Genomic DNA, 20522 nt, shown 5'->3' on the forward strand with positions numbered 1-20522 from the left:
CAGTGCCTTAGACCGCTGCATCACTCAGGAGCCCTCTCAAGTGATTATAAAGTAGGCCTACTGTAAACATAAGAAAAAGTATCATTCTCAGGCACAGAGCCACCTGTGCTAACTCAACATTCCAGGGTTAGCATGCTGGTAGGCCATTTTAAGTAAACATGCATTGTTCATTCTTCAACCATCTTAAGGGTTCACTTCACTCATACCTACTCTGTTGACGTTTCTTATGAGAACCAAACATTCTATGACCATGAACTCAGATTGTGTAATCATTTATTTACTACATGGGCAAAAGTATGTGGACACCCTTTCAATTTAGTGGTCAGGTATTTCAGCCACACCTGTCGCTGATAGATGTATAAAATCGAGCACACGGCCATGCAAACTCCAGAGAGAAACATTGGCAGTAGAATGGCATTACTGAAGAGCCTTTCCAACAAGTCAGTTCGTCAAATTTCTGCCCTGCTAGAGCTGCCCCCGCCAACTGTAACTGATATTGTGAAGTGGAAACATTGAAGAACAACAACGGCTCAGCCATGAAGTGGTAGGCCACAAAAAGCTCACAGAACGGGACCGCAGTGTTGAAACTTGTAAAAACCATCTGTCCTCAGTTGCAACACTCACTACTGTGTTCTAAACTGCAACTGGAAGCAACGTCAGCACAATAACTGTTCGTCGGGAGCTTCATGAAATGGGTTTCCATGGCCGAGCAGCCGCACACAAGCCTAAGATCACACCATGCACAATGCCAAGCGTCAGCAGGAGTGGTGTAAAGCTCACCAACATTAGACTCCAGAAAAAGGTGGAAACACGTTCTCGGGCCTCCCGAGTGGCGCAGTGGTCTAAGGCACTGCTTTGCAGTGCTAGCTGTGTCGTAGGGGTCCTGGTTCGAGTCCAGGCTCTGTCGCAGCCGGCAGCCACCCAGGTTAGGGGAGGGTTTGGTCGGCAGGGATGTTCCTGTACCACTGCGCGCTAGCGACTCCTGTGGCATGCCGGGCGCAATGCACACTGACACTGTTGCCAGGTGTACAGTGTTTCCTCCTCCACATTGGTGCAGCTGGCTTCTGGGTTAAGCGGGCAAGGTGTCAAGAATTAGTGCGGGTTGTGTTTTGAATGACGCACGGCTCTCGACCTTCACCTCTTGAGTCCAAACGGCAGTTGCAGCGATGGGACAAGCCTAACTACCAATTTGATACCACAAAATTGGGGAGAAAAAGGGATACATTTTTTTAAACAAAAATCACACTTCTCCATCTGGCAGTCCAACGGACAAATCTGGGTTTGGCAGATGCCAGGATAATGCTACCTGCCCCAATAGATAGTGCCAACTGTCAAGTTTGGTGGAGGAGGAATAATGGTCTGGGACTGTTTTTCATATTTCGGGTTAGGCCCCATAGTTCCAGTGAAGTGAAATCTTAACGCTACAGCATACAATTACATTCTAGATGATTCTGTGCGTCCAACTTTATGGCAACAGATTGGGGAAGGTCCTTTCCTGTTTCAGCATGACAATGCCCCCGTGCACAAAGCGAAGTCCATACAGAAATGGTTTGTAGAGATTGGTGTGGAAGAACTTCACTGGCCTGAACAGAGCCCTGACATCATCCCAAAGGTGTTCGATGGGGTTGAATTGGAACACTGACTGCGAGCCAGGCCAAATCGCCCAACATCAGTGCCCGACCTTACTAATGCTCTTGTAGCTGAATAGAAGCAAGTCCCCGCAGCAATGTTACAACATCTAGTGGAAAGCCTTCCCAGAGAGTGGAGGCTGTTGTAGCAGCAAAAAGGGGGCAATTCCACATTAATGCCCATGATTTTGGAATGAGATGTTCGCTGAGCAGGAGTTCACATACGTTCGGCCACAAAATAAGATTACTTCAACAACCTACAAATAATATATATATTTTTTTTTAAATAACAGCCTAAACCTTTAAGAAAGTTGCATTTATTTAAACTGAAATCAAGTACATCTAGTCCATAAAAATGCACTTCGTATTAACATACACAGTATGTGAAAATGTTTTATAAAACGCAGCATCAGAGGCATACTGTTTTCTGAACACTGGAGATGAAGTAAATATCCTTGTCCGTTTCATGTGTGAGGGCTAGCATGTTGTCCTTCACTGGTGACATGGGCTCTCCTTTCTTACAGGGGTTTATCTTCGGATTTTCTCTGCAACACAGAAAAACACAATCAACAAGAAAGAGATGGTTATCATATAATTGGTAAAGCTGTGATCTAGCTTGTAAAATCTGTGATCAACACTGAAAAATATAAATGCAACAATTTCAAAGATTTTACTGAGTTACTTCCTTATATGAACTACGTCAATTGAAATAAATTCATTTGGCCCTAATCTATGGATTTCACAACTGGGAATACAGATATCCATTGGTTGTTCAAAGATACCTGAAAAAAAAAAAAAAAAAAAGTTTTTATTTTTATTTTTTTAAGTAGGGGCGTAGACCAGAACATTTGACAGTATCTGGTAACCACTATTTGCCTCATGCATCGCGACATCTTCACATAGTTGATCGTGGCCTGTGGAATGTAGTCCCACTCGTGCACGTCGATCCAAAGAATCCCAAACATGCTCAATGAGTGACATGTCTGGTGAGTAAGCAGGCCATGGAAGAACTGGGACATTTTCAGCTTCCAGGAATTGTGTACGGATCCTTGTGACATGGGGCCCTGCATTATCATGCTGAAACATGAGATGGTGGCAGATGAATGGCACAACGATGGGCTTCAGGATCTCGTCACGGTATGTCTGTATATTCAAATTGTCAACGATAAAATGCAATTGTGTTCGCAGCTTATGCCTGCCCATACCCTCACGACCACGGGGCACTCGGTTCACAACGTTGACATCAGCGAACCGCTCGCCCACACGACGCCATACACGTGGTCTGCAGTTGTGAGGCCGGTTGGACATACAGACACATTCTCAAAAAACGACAGAGGTGGCTTGTGGTAGAGAAATTAACATTAAGTTCCCTGGCAACAGCTCTGGTGGACATTCCTGCAGTCAGCATGCCAATTGCACCCTCCCCCCTAAAAACATGAGACATCTGTGGCATGTCTGCACATTTTAGAGTGGCCTTATTGTCCCCAGCACAAGGTGCACCTGTGCAATGATCATGCTGTTTAATCAGCTTATTGATATGCCACACATGAGGTGGATGGATTATTTTGGTAAAGGAGAAATGCTCACTAACAGGGATGTAAACAAATGTGTGCACAACATTTGAGAGAAATAAGCTTTCTGTGCATATGGAACATTTCTGGAATCTTTTTTTCAGCTCATGAAACCAACACATTACATTTATATTGTTGTTCAGTGTAGCAATCATTCACTCACGTGAAGACTAGTGGAATCTGAAACAAAACATATTCAGTACTCTATATAGCCAACAGAAATGAGCAGTTTTGCCACACAACACAATGCCACAGATGTCTCAAGTTGAGGGAGCGTGCAATTGGCATGCTGACTGCAGGAATGTCCACCAGAACGGTTGCCAGAGAATTAAACGTTAATTTCTCTTCCATAAGACGCCTCTGTCGTTTTAGAGAATTTGTCAGTATGTCCAACCGGCCTCAACCGCAGACCACGTGTATGGCTTAATGTGGTTGAGCAGTTTGCTGTTGTCAACATTGTGAACAGAGTGCCCCATGGTGGCAGTGGGGTTATGGTACGGGCAGGCATAAGCTACGGACAACTAACACCATTGCATTTTATCGATGGCAATTTGAATGCACAGAAAAACCGTGACGAGATCCTGAGGCCCATTTATTTTTTTTTTTTAAAGTTTGTCACACGCGCCGAATACAACAGGTGTAGACCTTACAGTGAAAAGCTTACTTACAAGCCCTTAACCAACAATGCTTTAAGAAAAGAAAAAGAAAATAAACTAAAAATTAAATAGCAGCAGTAAAATAACAACAGCGAGGCTAGGGGGTACTGGTACAGAGTCAATGTGACGGGGCACTGGTTAGTCGAGGTAATATGTACCCGTAGGTAGAGTTATTAAAGTGATTATGCATCGATAATAAACAGAGCAGCAGCCGTGTAAAATTGGGCTCTGGGTAGCCCTTTAATTAGCTGTTCAGGAGTCTTAAGGCTTGAAGGTAGAAATTGTTAAGAAGCCTTTTGAGCCTACACTTGGTGCCTCGCTTGCCGTGCGGTAGCAGAGAGAACAGTCTATGACTAGGGTGGCTTGAGTCTGACAATTTTTAGGGCCTTCCTCTGACGTCGCCTGGTATAGAGGTCCTGGATGGCAGGAAGCTTGGTCCCAGTGATATACTGGGCCGTACACATTACCCTCTGTTGTGCCTTACCAGAGGCCAAGAAGTTGCCATACCAGGCAGTGCTGCAACCAGTTAGGATGCTCTCGATGGTGCAGCTGTAGAACCTTTTGAAGATCTGAGGACCCATGCCAAATTTTTTCAGTCTCCTGAGGGGGAATAGGCTTTGTCGTGCCCTCTTCACGACTGTCTCAGTAAAAGCTTCGATATTGTTGCATGTTGAGTTTATATTTTTGTTCAGTATAGAAATTTGAGACAAGTTTGTGACAGGTCCTTCGAATATAAATTGGTTGAGTTAAAAAAAAAGAAAAAAAAGGGGGAAAATATGCAAGTATGGGGACTACTGTTGAAGGTTGGTATTAGGCCTCATCTATAATCTTATACAAAAGCAAAGACAATTGAAAGGTTTAATCCAGCTACAGGGTTGCGGACTATGCAGGTTATGATTACCCTCACTTACTTCTTAAAACCAAAGTTTTTCCAGAGACCACTGATGGTGGCCTGGAGGCCAGGATTGTTCTCATTGTTGGTGGTGAGTTTCTTTCCAGGACCTGCAGGCTTTTTACGGAGGCCACTGGCCCTGGCAGGGGCAGAGGGTCGGATCTTTGTCCCTTTCCCTTGGTCACCGGGTTTCATCCGCGGGAGACCTGCCACCTGGTGAGAGAGATGGGAAGGAAAATTCTTCACTGTGGGGATATATAGCATGTTCATCCCAGAAGGTTTCTAGCTGCCAAAACTCTGTTGAACCAAAATGATACAAAATGGTCCCACATAAAGTAAGCTACCTTCGGTCTCATTGTGCTGGATTTCTTTTCATCTGCTGTTGGAGAAGAAGTCAGGCTTTTGACAGAGTCTGAATCCTTACTGGAGTAAATTTTCTTAGAAAACAGAACAGGCAGTAAATTAATAAAGCCACTGCCTCCGCTCATTCAAACCACAACATAAAAAAAGCCATGCATATGCACCCTCAACTAGCTTCCAATGATGCACATGCAAATGTTATGAAGCCTACGCATGACTAATTATCAGAGGAAACGGTGACGTACAGGCCTGGTGGCATCCTCCAGCCGAGTGGGTGGGGACACTTCCACTACATTGCAGGAAGTGTGGTTATGCTGAGAGAAGTAGGCACTGTCCTGAGACGGTGGAGAGTTTGGTGGTGAATCCTTGTCTTCTTTGCCCAGAATAGGGGATGGGGCTCCGGGGGTCTTCCGAGTCCTCTGGCCTTCCTGGCTCCAGGAGAAGCTTTCCTTCTTGCGCTGGAACTGCTGCAGTGCCGAGAGGCCGGATGTGGGTGTCGGGGTCCTGGATCTCTCTGAGGAGCTGCATGACCAGCGGAACACCCCTAACCTTTGACTGGCAGACAGAGGGGAGGGGGGTGGGCTATGAGGGTCAACAGAGTAATTTTCCTCTGTCTCAGCATATCCCCCAATACAATAGTCCTCCCTGGGGTTCTCTGTGACCTCATCCTGAGACACCTCCCCTTTGACAAAATACTCCGGATTCTGGCTGGCCACCTCACTGGAGCTGCTGCCACTACAGAAGAACCTATAGGGGAATACATCAACCATTTAGTCAGTATCACAAAACATTAAAAATAAAACTTGTCAAATGTGGGCCAAACAATGCGATCAAGAAAACAATTGGAAGAACCAGTGGTTTTAGGTAGGTCATTTTTAGTAATGTAAAAGACAAGACCGAAAGATTTCCTATATAATTAAATAGCTGTTGCAATGACTAATAGTGTGTATTATAAGACCATACCTGCTTTGCATTCCCTGCCCGTCACCGCCTCCTTCCTGGTTTCTCCTCTGTAGCAGGGTGGCGAAGCGGTTGCGTGGTCTGGGATGGGTAGCGGCAGCAGTGGCACTGGGCCGGGGGCATGTTGAAATGTGATGGCTCTCTGTGGGTCCAGGGTCCTCCTCCCCTCTGGACCGCTTCTGACCGGAGGGAGAGTACTGCTGCAGCACATCCTGGTCTGAAACACCAGAGTCTTTGGGAGATAAAGGACAATCAGAAGTTTGTGTCGGGTCTATAATTAAAATATTAATCAACACCACTTGGAAAGAATGTTGAGGTTTACATTAATCAAATACGTTGATAAACGTTTGTATAATGACGAGAATATATTTTTCCTGTTCTATTTGAACATTACATTTTGAAGGTCCACCCAATGTTATATAGGTATAGGCTTTACCATAGAATGACTGATAAAACTTCACAAGATGAACTGGGATGTTATGGCAATAAAAATGTGTTTCCCCCTGAACAAACCCAAATCCTCTCACACCTATTTAAACGGAGCTGGGTTAATCAAATAATCTTCCTTCCTACGGTGACAGAAAGAGCACCTCTCAAACATGACGGTGCAACAACGAGATAGCAGACAAATCTCACCTTCTCTGGGTCTCTTAACCTGTGTGTTCTTGTGAGGAAGCCTCAGCCCCTGCACACTGATAACCCTCTCCTTCCCTCTGGTTGAGGGAGGCCTCTGTGGAGAGCCCACAGGCTGGGAGGCAGAGAGGGTGCCTGGTATGTAACCTCTGCTCCAGATGCTAGGGTGTGTGGAGGCCCGAGTCTCCTGGCTGTCATTCCAGTCACGACTGCGTGGTTTCACTGGCTAAGAAACACAAAGGGAGGAAGGATTTAGATACGTTAGTGTAAATTACGTGCACTTCAGCCAACTCCTCTATGGTTGTCATGCCATACATGTACAGCATACAGATCTGGGGTAAGGTTAAGCACTCTAGCGACAAACACATTTGTAAGTTAAATATTAATACAATTGTACTGATCGACTAAAAATAGCTAAGTACCCCACGTATACAACACTAAGGACACAAGCAAAACAACCTAGCAGTACAACTTGTGATGATGAATGAGTAGTGTTTGTATAGAAATGACTATTATGTTAATCATTCCACCTAGTGCCAGTACCTTGACATTTGTAGCGTCTGGGTTGAAGTCATCAATCCTCTCCATGGTGTTTATATCCAGGTTACCTAGGGCCACCTGTAAACCTTTGCAATCTCCTAAATTACTGTATTAAGCATTAAGGACAACATATTGTACTGGTAGTAAATGGGAAACCACCAGTGTCTTATTTTCCATTTCGCTACTAATCAACAGGTATAGAGCAGGAGTCAGGCCTGCCACTGAGTGAAAGGATACCGGCCAGCATAGCTGAGGGTGGCAGGGTCCATGTGCTCTGGATAGGGGTTGAGAGGCACCACCTTCCTCTTGATGGGGTCAAACACCAGCTGGTAGAGGAAGGTATTATTGGCCTTAACAAAGCCGTCAATGTACTCGTCTGGCACAACCACATTCATCTTCAGGTACTGGCCCATCTTCCTTATCACCTGAAAGTACATAAACAAGTTAGAGGGGCCATTTTCATTATAGTTTAATTTCTACCACTGTGCAAGTTCTACTACCAATTCTCGTTCAAACTTACCTTAATGATGTCTGGGTTGTTTGCCATCCTCAGCAGTTTACAGGCTTTGCCCAAGCCAATCCCATAGAGTGAGGACAGATAGTCACAGCCAGAGAGAATACACATGTGGCGGAACTTCTCTTCCGTGAAGACGTCACCCAGAGAGCGGCACCGCCCCAGGTGGTTCTGGTCAATCTCTAGACCGTTCCCCTGTTTGTCCATCTTTAGGATCACCTGAGAGAGATGACCAGCAGAACCCATTATGGTCATTACCATAATCCAAGTTTCCATTAAAGTAACTGTCCAGTTAAAATCTCACATTTAAAAGTTAATATTTTGTTAACCCATACCCAAATAATGTTGACTCACTCATCCTATATGCACGCGTATGTTGGCAAATAATAAATTGAAAAAATAAAAACACTAAAAATAAACCTCAAAATTGTATCTCAGACATAAAAAAAAAAAATGCTTGCTATCTCCTGCGGATGAGATGGCCAAACAGAGATCTACTCGCATGAATGTTATTAATGACCAGTATACACCCACACCATTATGTTGTGGTACGCCCACACCATTCTAACACAGAAAAGCTGCTTTGTAACATACTAATAAAAAAAAATTGGAAGGAAACTTATTTCACTCATTTTAATTAATTATTGGTCATATTTCATAGAAATCTGAAAAAAACGGACAGTTACTTTAAAGCCAGATGATGATTGTGACAAATGCATTACAGAAATTCCACAGTGAGCAGCATCTTAAAGGACCTAATTCTGTACTTTTTTGCAGCCAAACGCCAATAAATCTGAGTCTTCAGTGATGATAGCCTGTGCAATGCCAGCCTTGTTAAGGAAGGCCAGCTGGGCATCAGCTTCATACGGGGCCACCACACAGTCCACTCCTCTGGTCCTTGCAGCCTAGAGGAGAGAACATTATTTCAGCTGAATAAATCATTTTAAGCCACCAATTTGCAATCATAAACATTAAGCAGTGCATCACAAAACAGATGAGGAGTTTAACTGGTTAAGCCAGATTAAACCACTGCACAAAACCAGCAAATAGACACTCTTCACTCAAGATATGCATCATAGGGTTTCAGTGAAAAATACTGATCAGCAGAAAGCATTTTTTCATCTACAGTTTTAGCAGTATTGGAAACATTTACCTTGATGACATCATGGGCCATGGAAGGGGTGACATTAACACAGCGAGTAAAGCAGTCTCTGGCCTCTGAAATCTTTCCCTCACGTAGGAGCTGCTTGCCTTTCTGCAGATTTGCCTGACGACGCCTGGAAGACAGACGTCATGTCTGACTTTTTTGGGTAAAAATATTTACTCCGTTCTATTCAAGAAACTACTGAGTCAAGTACATGGGAAGATTAGATTTCATTAAAAGGAGACATTACACATTACAGCAAATACCATCTAGGCCTAACATTAACTCACTCATCACTATCTTAACTTTAAAAGAAAATTACAGGTACACACACACTTACTCTCTGCGAGCTTTGTCCACCTCCTGTTTTGAAGGCAGATTGCAGCCATCAAACACCAAGATGGGCTTCACACCAAAAGACAACAGCATGTCCACAAATTTCATGCAGTATGTCACATACCTATGTGAAAGAAAATGCATAGGGTTAGGTAGTTATATTAAAAGGGTTAGATAGTTAATGCATACTGAGATAGCTCTAAAACAGCTTACTGGTCAGTTGGCTCCCCTTTGGCAAGTTTCTCTGCACAAGAAAATGCCCCTTTATGAAGCCAGCAATATGTGTCTACGGCCACTGTCTGTCCCTTGTACTTCCTCACACTGATGGGCTCCGAGGCATCTTTGAGGAACTGCAACAGCCCCTGGATCCCCATTTTTTAATCTGATGATGCCACTAACATTCAGGACAGTTGCTTGCTATATTCATGGACAGGGAGAGAGACCATTTGACAAAACATTATAATGAAACTAGACTTTAGAGAAAATAATACGTTACCTAGCTAACGTTAACTTGTTAGGGAGCATTCATGTAACTTTGCCAAGTGTTAACGACTAAACTAGGTAGTTAATCGTAATCTGCATATACCTGCTCATTTACCTGGACATAGCAGAGATGATTATGAATTCTAGCTAGATACTTCCACTGGCGTAGAAACCGACCGTAACTAACGTTAATTAATTCGAACGTTCGTGGATCTTCAAAAACCTACGACACTCACCAGTGACTGTCAGTGATGACAAACACATGTAGCAAGTTGGCTAAAGTTAGCTAGCCACCTAGCACGGCCACTAACGTTAGTTAGCGAACCAACTACCTAAACAATATACCTATAAATACATTGTTGGTGCTGTAAAAAAACAAAAGGAAGTTGTAGCTAACTAACGTAAATTAGCGGTTCGAATAATTGGAATGAAGTGGGCTAGCGAACGTTTGTAGCAAACTCTGGCTAGCGCCTAGCTATATGAAAACATTTGAAAACGTTATTTTGAAATAAATACATGCATACAAGAATATAACACACCATTAGCAAGCTACCGAGATATTTACCCGCGAATTGAAAGAGTTAACAATGACAGATAGTAAGCACTGAACCGTAACCGGGCACCTTGTAAACTAACATGAGTTCGCTTTTAGCGGCAAAAGTAGGAGTTCACAACGAGCTGATACTATTGGTCAGTCTATTCTGACCAACCATAGGTGGGGGAGGGTCTTTGGTCGACAAAAGAAGAAGGGAGTGGTTCTCTTTTTTGGTGTCATGCTGCGTATTGATGGCGGGAGTCTAGCGTCACCTTTCCCCCCCACTAGATGGCGAGCTTGTCTGCTGCCGTGTTAGGATTTTTTGACGTGTCGTCTTTCCCAGCCTCCCTTGCACTTCCTGCTTCGGTAGCTGCCTGTGTGTTTGAGCAAACGATACCTCAACAACAAGATGGAATAGTTGGGAAAATATTGTGAAATCCAGTCAATGACAACGTTGTGTTTACTTGTGGCAATCTATTCAATTAAACCCTTTATTTAAATGTCAGTTATTAGGACTTGAAGGTTGTTGGCAAAACATCAACAATGCATCTCTCTCCCACCAACGGAGATTTTACTTTCGTCTCATCAACTGAAGCCGAGGGTAATGTTAGCAGGCCGTGAATACTGACTGTCATGTGTTTCATTGTATTTTTAGTTACTTACAGTATTTGTCAACACGTCATTCTGCTAGCTTGACATTAATGCATTGGTTAACTAGCTTGAGTAAAGTGTTGTCGTTATGGTCAAGTTACCGTGGTTCGGAGAGATTTGACAACTTTCTGCTGCTACTGTACGGCTAGGCTAACGTTAGCAAGCTAGGTAAAGTTAGCTATATCACTGAAGGAAATCCACCTAACAAATATTATTCTATTGAAGATACGTTTAATACAAAACTCTACAATCTATTTGGACTAGTTTAATGTGTTTCCCATTGAGTAAATAGTTTTAAGGTCCAATGCAGCCGTTTATCTTAATATCAAATCATTTCTGGGTAACAAGTACCTTACTGTGATTTTCAATTAAAATGGTCAAAAAGAGACGAATAACTTCCTAGTAAAGACTAATTGCTAGGGCTGTCTGCGAGTGGTCTGAGTAGGGAGGTGAAAACCAAGGGGCCAGGCACAGTTGACTGCTCCTAGAGTTTTGCTTCGGTACTGCAGTTTAAAGCTGCAATATGTAACTTTCTAGGGCACCCGACCAAATTCACCAAGAAATGTACATTATAGATCTGTTCTCATTGAAAGCAAGTCAAAGAAGCGGTGTCTGTTCTATGTGCGTTATGTCTATGCGTCCGTTCTATAGTTTATTTTTTGCATCTTTTACTTTAGGTTTTGTACACCAACTGAAAATACAATATTTTTGGTTATTGAAAATATATTTCACAGCAGTTTAGATAGTGTGACAAAACAAGCAGTGTAGATAATCATTGTACTAACTGAAATTAGGCAAACTATTAGAATTTTAGCAACCAGGAAATGGAGGTGTGGTTTTCGCATATTGACCAGGAAGACAATTTCCATAGAGGTCATATTAAAATTCCTAATAAGATACTTTAGTCATCACCTTTGTGCATAAAACACCCATTGACTTATTCAAATAATTGTCGCTGATTTAAAAATAATAATAATAAAATAAAAAAACTCAGCATCTGAGGATAACATTTTTAATGTATATTCATCCAATGTCTGCCATGTTTTGGATAATGTGATGTCGCTGCTCGCACTGTTCCCTGTGTGAACGGAACCCAAACCGGCTGCGCGAGTGCGCTATCGTGCATAAATTTATTTTGTCCCCCTACACCAAATGCGATCATGACACGCAGGTTAAAATATCAAAACAAACTCTGAACCAATGACATTCATTTGGGGACAGGTCGAAAAGCATTAAACATGTATGGCTAGTTAGCTTGCACTTGCTAGCTAATTTGTCCTATTTAGCTAGCTTGCTGTTGCTAGCTAATTTGTCCTGGGATATAAACATTGAGTTGTTATTTTACCTGAAATGCACAAGGTCCTCTACTCCGACAATTAATCCACACACAAAACAGTCAACCGAATCGTTTCTAGTCATCTCTCCTCCTTCCAGACTTTTTTCATCTTTGAATTTATATGGTGATTGGCATCTACACTTTCATAGTATTACCACGACAACCGGCAAAACAGTTCATCTTTCAATCACCCACGTGGGTATAACCAATGCTTCTATAAACCAATGAGGAGATGGGAGAGGCAGGACTTGCAGCGTGATCTGCATCAGAAATAGGAATGACTTCTATTTTAGCCCTTGGCAACGCAGAAGCTCGTTGCGCGAGCGGTGTGATCAGCCTATAAATGCAAGCGCATGTGATGTTGGCCTATATAAAACGGATCCAACCCAGCTATAGATGGCCCATGAATCGCCATATACGAACACGAGTAGATTACCTTGAAAACAACGGGAGGACATCATGGACGCAGTCTCCAGTTCTTAGTATACCTCAGTGGGGAAAACTGAAAACAAACCCCCTAAGGTTGATGTCTGTGCCCGCGCTGAAATGTAATTAGCATAATAATAAATAAAAAAATCCACATAATCTGTCCGTTTAAACTACAGAGATGTTTTTTTGCATCAGATGCGTCTCAATCCACCGCTTCCTCTTATGTCGCACTAACGCATCTGTCGGTAAAAGGTGTCAGAGCTAGAGTGGTTGTTTGTCATACCATGAGAAATCCCGAAAATGTGTCTATTCACAAAATCGGCTGTAGCGTCCGAACGGTTTGGCCTACAAACTATTATGACCCCTCTATGGAAAGACGAGACTCTCACGAACACAATGTTCTCCGTTTTGCTCTACGACCTCCGCAAGATTCTTCTGAGCCGATCTACCGATTTCTGTCTGTAGCGTCCAAACTGTTTGGGCTACACACAAATACTACCCCTCTGTACAAAGGTGAGACTCTCACGAACATGTACATGTCGGTTGTTTTGCAAGACTCGTCTGAAGGTCCCTGGTACCAGTTGAAAAACGAATGGAAGTATATATGGACTGTTTAATGCCGAAAATGTGGGGTGAAATACAAAAATATATTTCCTGATCATTCTTCTATCTCAGTAATAGGACAGACACTTCAGAGCAAACTTCCTTTATATATTTTTGGTGGACTATCTGTTATTCAATGCGTTTGTAAGGGCTAATAACAGTAAGACCAAAACACATTTTTCATAAAATATATTTTTAGACATATGTTTGGGATACTTCAAGGCATCTTAAAATTCTAAATCAAATAGCTAAATGATCCTTGGTATGACCTTCTCAAAAAAATTATCAAATAGCTTAGTAGAACACTCCCCGGCTTAGACAGGGCTTAGACTCTGATGGGTTTTAATGGCAGAGGGTTGGAACTCTGTTCTTATTGGTCTATTAACTAATTTACTGCCTTGTGATTTCATCACCCAGGTCTAAATTCTGTCCCACAAAAACAGGCTCAAAAACAGAAATCAAATTTATCAACCCATGGAGGTCTGGATTTGGAGTCACACTCAAAATTAAAGTGGAAAACCACACTACAGGCTGATCCAACTTTGATGTAATGTCCTTAAAACAAGTCAAAATGAGGCTCAGTAGTGTGTGTGGCCTCCACGTGCCTGTGTGACCTCCCTACAACGCCTGAGCATGCTCCTGATGAGGTGGCGGATGGTCTCCTGAGGGATCTCCTCCCAGACCTGGACTAAAGCATCCCCCAACTCCAGGACAGTCTGTGGTGCAATGTGGCGTTGGTGGATGGAGCGAGACATGATGTCCCAGATGTGCTCAATTGGATTCAGGTCTGGGGAATGGGCGGGCCAGTCCATAGCATCAATGCCTTCCTCTTGCAGGAACTGCTGACACACTCCAGCCACATGAGGTCTAGCATTGTCTTGCATTAGGAGGAACCCAGGGCCAACCGCACCAGCATATGGTCTCACTAGGGGTCTGAGGATCTCATCTCGGTACCTAATGGCAGTCAGGCTACCTCTGGCGAGCACATGGAGGGCTGTGCGGCCCCCCAAAGAAATGCCACCCCACACCATGACTGACCCACCGCCAAACCGGTCATGCTGGAGGATGTTGCAGGCAGCAGAACGTTCTCCACGGCGTCTCCAGACTCTGTCACGTCTGTCACATGTGCTCAGTGTGAACCTGCTTTCATCTGTGAAGAGCACAGGGTGCCAGTGGCGAATTTGCCAATCTTGGTGTTCTCTGGCAAATGCCAAACGTCCTGCACGGTGTTGGGCTGTAAGCACAACCCCCACCTGTGGACGTCGGGCCCTCATACCACCCTCATGGAGTCTGTTTCTGACCGTTTGAGCAGACACATGCACATTTGTGGCCTGCTGGAGGTCATTTTGCAGGGCTCTGGCAGTGCTCCTCCTGCTCCTCCTTGCACAAAGGCGGAGGTAGCGGTCCTGCTGCTGGGTTGTTGCCCTCCTACGGCCTCCTCCACGTCTCCTGATGTACTGGCCTGTCTCCTGGTAGCGCCTCCATGCTCTGGACACTACGCTGACAGACACAGCAAACCTTCTTGCCACAGCTCGCATTGATGTGCCATCCTGGATGAGCTGCACTACCTGAGCCACTTGTGTGGGTTGTAGACTCCGTCTCATGCAACATTTAAATGCCCCCCATCTTGAGGCGGAGAGAACATTTTTAAAGTTAATTTCTTGCAATACTAGACATTTTGCCTCGGGGCAGAGAGAACATTTAGATATTGTATAACAACTTTCATGCAATTCTACTCATTTAGCTATGGGGCAGAGAGACAAAATGTGCAATAATCGTATACATTAAATTCCCTACAGATCTAAGCGGTACTATTGATGCCCCAGATGTTAAATTGAACATGGGCAGTGACAATGCAAAAGACCCATATGCAACCACGTTCCTGAGGAAACGAGGCTATGGCTGGCTCCTGGAAGTAGAAGAGGATGACCCTGAAGACAACAAACCTCTTCTGTGAGTACCTTCTTCAAGAAACCCATTCTTTATCCATGTACATTGATATTAAAATGACACTTGATTTGGCCATCACTACAAATTAAATGTGCTGATATCTCACGATGCTCCTGTACAATCTCATACGCTTATATGATTAGGGAGGAGCTGGACATCGACCTGAAAGACATCTACTACAAGATCCGCTGTGTGCTCATGCCAATGCCCTCCTTGGGCTTCAACCGGCAGGTTGTGAGGGACAACCCTGACTTCTGGGGCCCGCTGGCTATAGTACTCCTTTTCTCCATGATCTCCATCTACGGACAGTTCAGGGTGAGGCGGCAGTTCAAGCTGTGAATTCTTTTGATCTCAGAATATACCTTACATCTGGCCCTTGGCCCCCCAGAGAGGGCTGTTGGTTCAACTAAGTTAGATTACTCTGAAAAAGTAAATGGTGAACTTCGATTGTAGGGTTGAGATTTGAAACAACATTAGATGCACATGCTGCTCATGCAAACAGGGCTTGATTCACTGGTTCTCTTCACTTACTGAATTGAATGAAATGGGAGGCAGCCTACATTGATATATTTAAAGATATAAGAATATTCAGAAAAGGACTAAAATATTTTGTCTTCTAGAGACTTTGGTACAATGTCACAATTTTCAGCGTGTGTATTATTTTTGTTGTTGTGTTTTAATTATTTGTCATTTTATTTTCATAAGGTCGTGTCTTGGATAATTACCATTTGGATATTCGGCTCTTTAACAATCTTTTTGCTGGCTCGTGTTCTTGGTGGTGAGGTAAGATCCACCAAAGTTTACATTTAGCTGAAATAAGTCATATTCCTAGTCTTGATGAGGAATACATTTCTCTTACTTGATACTGTACATGCATCTTTGGATGTGCATTTGCTTCCTATTACAACATGAATGATGTGGCGTGCTGTGAAACACTGACTTGCATTGTTCTGTTTCGGATAGGTGTCTTATGGACAAGTTCTTGGAGTGATTGGATATTCTCTACTCCCGCTCATCGTTATAGCCCCATTGCTTTTGGTCATTGGGGGTTTTGATGTTGTTTCTACACTAATAAAGGTGAGCATAGGAGCAAAGATAATCAACCTTTATTCTATCTGATTTTTCTCACAAATGAATCTCTGTAATTCAGCATTGCACGTTTGATTTAACAGCTATTTTTACATCTGTATTTGATTAGATTTTTTTAGATGATACAAATCGACTTAAATTAGATATGTGTTCATCAGTTGTTAATAACTGTCATTTTTCAGCTTTCTGGAGTATTTTGGGCTGCTTACAGTGCTGCTTCACTGCTCGTTGGGGATGAATTCAAAACCAAGAAGCCTCTGCTCATATACCCTATTTTCCTTTTGTACATCTACTTCCTGTCACTATATACTGGTGTCTGATTGGACAAATGGCAACAGTGGAACTTTGGTTGGAGAATGACACAAAGCACCGTGAAAAGACACAAGGATTAATTACACAATGAAAATAACGAGCATGGATTTTTGAAAGGTCATTTTCTCCCTCTTTAACCCTGTTTACAATCCTAGACTGTGGGGATATAAGGGTGTATGTTACATCAGTGTATTTAAATGTACCCCTTACCTCTGTGCTCAGTAAAAAGCGGTAGCTTATGGTCTAAGTTCGGTGTTCAGATTGAATTGTAGTTAGATCGCAGGTTCACGTTGGCATCATATAAAAGGACTGTAATTATTTAATCAAGGTGTCAAATCTGGTTTTGGTAATCATGGGAGGGTCACAAACATACCAGTCATTGATTTTTGTTAATGCTTTTATTCCATAGAGGAAGGTGGTGCCAAATACAGTGCAAATTTGAACCAAGGGGTTAAGAAAGAAGTCTGCCCCTAAGGTTCCCCATTATTATGTGAGGGAGTGGGCTAAGCATACTGTTATGCATTATTTAGTGGTCATTTCAGCCTGGGTAGACAAGTAGATGGGCAGTTTGAGTGAAATAAAACAAAGTCTACCGAAGTTTGGTGCCTTTCATTAGTTGTTTTATACAGTTGTTTAAAAATCTTTTATTGAACGGATGTATATTTTCAGACAACTTGCTTGTATCTATTGTATGTATTCAGAACATGTTATACAATTGTGAAAAATTACTAGACCTGGAACAATTGAGAGTTATAAAACATTAATTCACATTAATGGGGCATAAAATATATCAACATAATTGTCTGTATAACTGTTGTACTGTACTAGATATTTTAAACAACATTCATATACAGTATGTAATGTGTTATATCATTAATCTGCATGCAAAAACTTAATTTCACACCCAAGCTTTATGTAGGAAATGTTGAATGTACTATAGCAATTAAAGACTATTGTCAGGGGGGTTAATTTAGTAATATGGAATTTACATTGAATATATTATGAATTATTCGCTGAAAAAACGAATTGAAACCATTTTTGAGATTGTGTTATGTTCTTACACATTGTATATAATTTGCTTTTATAACAATATAGCAAATGCTCAGTTGTTGAAATTTGCCAATTTGACCTAAGTCTTTGTCACAAGTACATCTGAAATTGGATATCTGATAAGTAAATTAAAGTATGCATATCGTTTCTAGGGGTAGAGGATGAACGGAAATGTGCATTGGTTTTACGCTAATGCAGTCTAAGCCAATTTCGTTATTGGGGTGGCTTACTTCAAGGGCTTTATAAATGATAAAAGGTGTCTTGGTGGGGTGGGCCTAAACTCACCAGACCGACTGTTGGTCTGTACAGTGGGGGATGTTTGCTTGCTGTCGGTGCATTGTGTAAAGCCTGTTGCATGCTTCCCAGTCTAAACAGTTTGCGCACATATACAATGACAGAATTTTGTGACTTTGGTGTTAGGCAGGTTTTTTCCGGCTGTTCACGCACACTACATTTTTTCTCGAGACGAAGTTCAGTAACCGAAGTTTATGCCCCTTTGTCGGTGATTGACCAACAGTACTACTACTAGTAGGAGTGGGAACTATGGACGGGATTCTTCAATAAAGTGTTTGTCATTCAACGAGAGACAAGTAGTTTTAATTTTAAAAAATTCACTTGAGAAATAATATCTTAGATGTAAAATTGCAATACTAAACTTCGGCAAAAACGTCAATGTATTACAGATTTCTTGATTTATCTTGGATTAAATAAGACTATTTTAAAGAAGTGTATACTGGCTGTGTTGTGGCTACGGCGTTTCAAGGGAGACAAATTGTAATATTGCCCTTTTTCAAGCGAAGGTCTTAAGGGAGTATGCGTTTTGGTGTTAGTACACAACAACAAAAAACCTAGATGGACAAAAACAATAAACTTAACATTTACATACTTGGTCAGATCCACATGTTCCCACCGTATCCATACCCAATGTTGTTTCCAATACTTGTAAAACTACCCTATATGACTTCAAATGTTGTTGTTTCAGTCTGTAGACAGTTAAAAATATATATATTTAAATAAAGCATTTGATTCTTCCATTCTCTTAATGTTGGAGTATCATTTTACTAACAGTATTTAAGAAAATAGCTTCTTCAATATAAGCAACAACATTTTTTTTTATAGAGGCAAGTCAAAGTTCGGTAGCAGTTGGTCAACAGTAGGGGTGGGAACTATGGACAGTATTCTCCGATTAAGTGTTTGCTGTCATTCAACGAGAGGAGCAGCTAGGCCCTACTGTCTGCAGTGCACTACATTTTCATGCACATTTCTTCAGTTGAGAAGTACTGCACTTAGATTAGTTTATTAGTCACATGCACAGGATCATAGAGGTAGTTGCAGGGTACAATGAAATTCTTATGCTCTGAGATTCAACAGTGCAGGTAAAAAAATAGAAGTGAATGAGACAATACAAATAAGAATATATACACATTTACAACTGTAACAATAATAAATGTCCATGGGGGGAGGGGGGGGGGGGGTAGAATTGCCATAGGGGAAGCAGGTAGCTGCCTAGTGGCTATTCAGCAGCATGATGGTCTGGGGGTAGAAGCTATTGATCAGTCTGACAGTTTTTGCCATGATACTCCTATACTGCCCGCGTGCGTCTGAGTGATGGAAGCGGGGACAACAGGCCGTGGCTCAGGTGGCTTTGGTCCTTGATCTTCTTGGCCTTCCTGCAACACCTGGTGTTGTCGGTGTCTTGGAGGACAGTCAGTGAGCACCCAATGATGCGTTCACCTGAGTGTACCATACTCCGTCAGTGGAGTTGCCGTACCAGGCTGTGATGCAGCCTGACAGTATGCATTTCGGCCTCCTTGGGTTTTGCCTTTTCATGGTCTTGAGTGGAGTACCTTTTGAACTCTACAGATATTTTTGATCCTACGTACAGACCTTACATGAGGTGGCATATTTCAGATAAATCTCGGCTTGGCAGTGAAAGAAGGCTACATGGTTGTTTGTTTTGGTGGCTTGATCAGAGTAGTAGCACTGCAATTTGACTGAAAGGGAATAAGCAAACAATCAGACTTTATTCAGTGTGTCGGCTGTTAGGCATGGCTGTGCTGTGACTGGGTCAGACATGGTAGGAGATAGTGATGGAAAAGAAAGAGAAGCAAGTATGAAGCTTAGCGGTACAAATAAAGGGCAGAATAGTTTCCAACACCAGTGGCAGTTCGGAGGTAGAGTGTGCCGAGGAGGAAGGACAAGCTAATTTGCGAGGGGATCATGGAGGTGAGGCGATAAAGTGATTCTGAAGTTTAGGGAAAAGGGGGGAGTTGGGGCGATGAGTCCGATAAGGTTGAAAGCTGCGATAAAATAGTTGATTTGGGAAGTTGTCAATGCTGAAGTGTTAAGAGATGGGAACTTGTTGGTGTTCTGTATGGCTCAGAGGGGAAAAAGCTCTCATAGTGAAGCAAATAGGGAAGTGTAAGGTGGTGTTGAGCAGCTGGACTGATCAAGCAGGGAAGCTGTGGATTAAAGGGGTGACAACAGGAGTACCTGTGAGTGTCAGCACTAAAGAGGTAAGCAACAACTTGAGAGAAGGTGGTCTAGTGAATGTTCAAAGATTGCAACAACAAGGGATGGAGTGAGGGTAGATAGCCTGTCAATTCTCTTTCACTTCAAGGGCAGGGAACTGCCAAGTAAAGTAACCATGGGATATGAGTTATTATGTGAGGGCTTATGTACCCGAAGCCTTTAAGATGATATAACTGCCAGAGGTTTGGGCATCTGGCAGCAGCCTGTAAAGAGAAAGAAGTGTGCCATGTGTGGAGGGGAGCATGAGTATGGGAAGTGTGGGGATGGTGTGGGAAGTTTGGGGACGGTGTACAAAGTGTGGGGACGGTGTACAACCAA

The 20522-nt window shown here is 42.7% G+C and overlaps 2 protein-coding genes across 2 annotated transcripts; one reads left to right on the forward strand and one right to left on the reverse strand.

The window, feature by feature from the left end:
* Positions 1–1819: 1819 nt before the first annotated feature.
* exo1 (exonuclease 1) lies at positions 1820–11019 on the reverse strand. Its single transcript, XM_038960500.1, has 14 exons — positions 10257–11019; positions 9448–9651; positions 9239–9358; positions 8908–9031; positions 8522–8659; positions 7761–7973; positions 7478–7665; positions 7244–7346; positions 6704–6926; positions 6071–6299; positions 5353–5854; positions 5092–5184; positions 4767–4960; positions 1820–2173 (listed from the first exon to the last, which is right to left on the reverse strand). The coding sequence occupies exons 2-14, from the start codon at positions 9606–9608 to the stop codon at positions 2038–2040; spliced, it is 2424 nt and encodes an 807-aa protein (XP_038816428.1). The 5' UTR covers positions 9609–9651; positions 10257–11019; the 3' UTR covers positions 1820–2037.
* On the forward strand, positions 10609–18709 carry yipf4 (Yip1 domain family, member 4). The gene is made up of 6 exons (XM_038960501.1): positions 10609–10853; positions 15071–15224; positions 15365–15536; positions 15927–16004; positions 16185–16298; positions 16493–18709. The coding sequence occupies exons 1-6, from the start codon at positions 10796–10798 to the stop codon at positions 16628–16630; spliced, it is 714 nt and encodes a 237-aa protein (XP_038816429.1). The 5' UTR covers positions 10609–10795; the 3' UTR covers positions 16631–18709.
* Positions 18710–20522: the final 1813 nt, after the last annotated feature.

This window comes from Salvelinus namaycush, chromosome 22 (genome assembly GCF_016432855.1).
Source record: "Salvelinus namaycush isolate Seneca chromosome 22, SaNama_1.0, whole genome shotgun sequence".
Taxonomy (NCBI): Eukaryota; Metazoa; Chordata; class Actinopteri; order Salmoniformes; family Salmonidae; genus Salvelinus; species Salvelinus namaycush.

Excerpts from the sequence above, each read along its gene's own strand:
- exo1 (XM_038960500.1), bottom strand. The coding sequence starts at position 9,608 with ATGGGGATCCAGGGGCTGTTGCAGTTCCTCAAAGATGCCTCGGAGCCC. Across the intron at positions 8,660-8,907 it reads TGGCCCATGATGTCATCAAG|GCTGCAAGGACCAGAGGAGT; the intron begins GTAAATGTTTCC and ends TCTCTCCTCTAG. Across the intron at positions 7,974-8,521 it reads TGGCGTTTGGCTGCAAAAAA|GTGATCCTAAAGATGGACAA; the intron begins GTACAGAATTAG and ends CATCTCTCTCAG.
- yipf4 (XM_038960501.1), top strand. The coding sequence starts at position 10,796 with ATGCATCTCTCTCCCACCAACGGAGATTTTACTTTCGTCTCATCAACT. Across the intron at positions 15,225-15,364 it reads GAAGACAACAAACCTCTTCT|GGAGGAGCTGGACATCGACC; the intron begins GTGAGTACCTTC and ends TTATATGATTAG. Across the intron at positions 15,537-15,926 it reads CCATCTACGGACAGTTCAGG|GTCGTGTCTTGGATAATTAC; the intron begins GTGAGGCGGCAG and ends TATTTTCATAAG.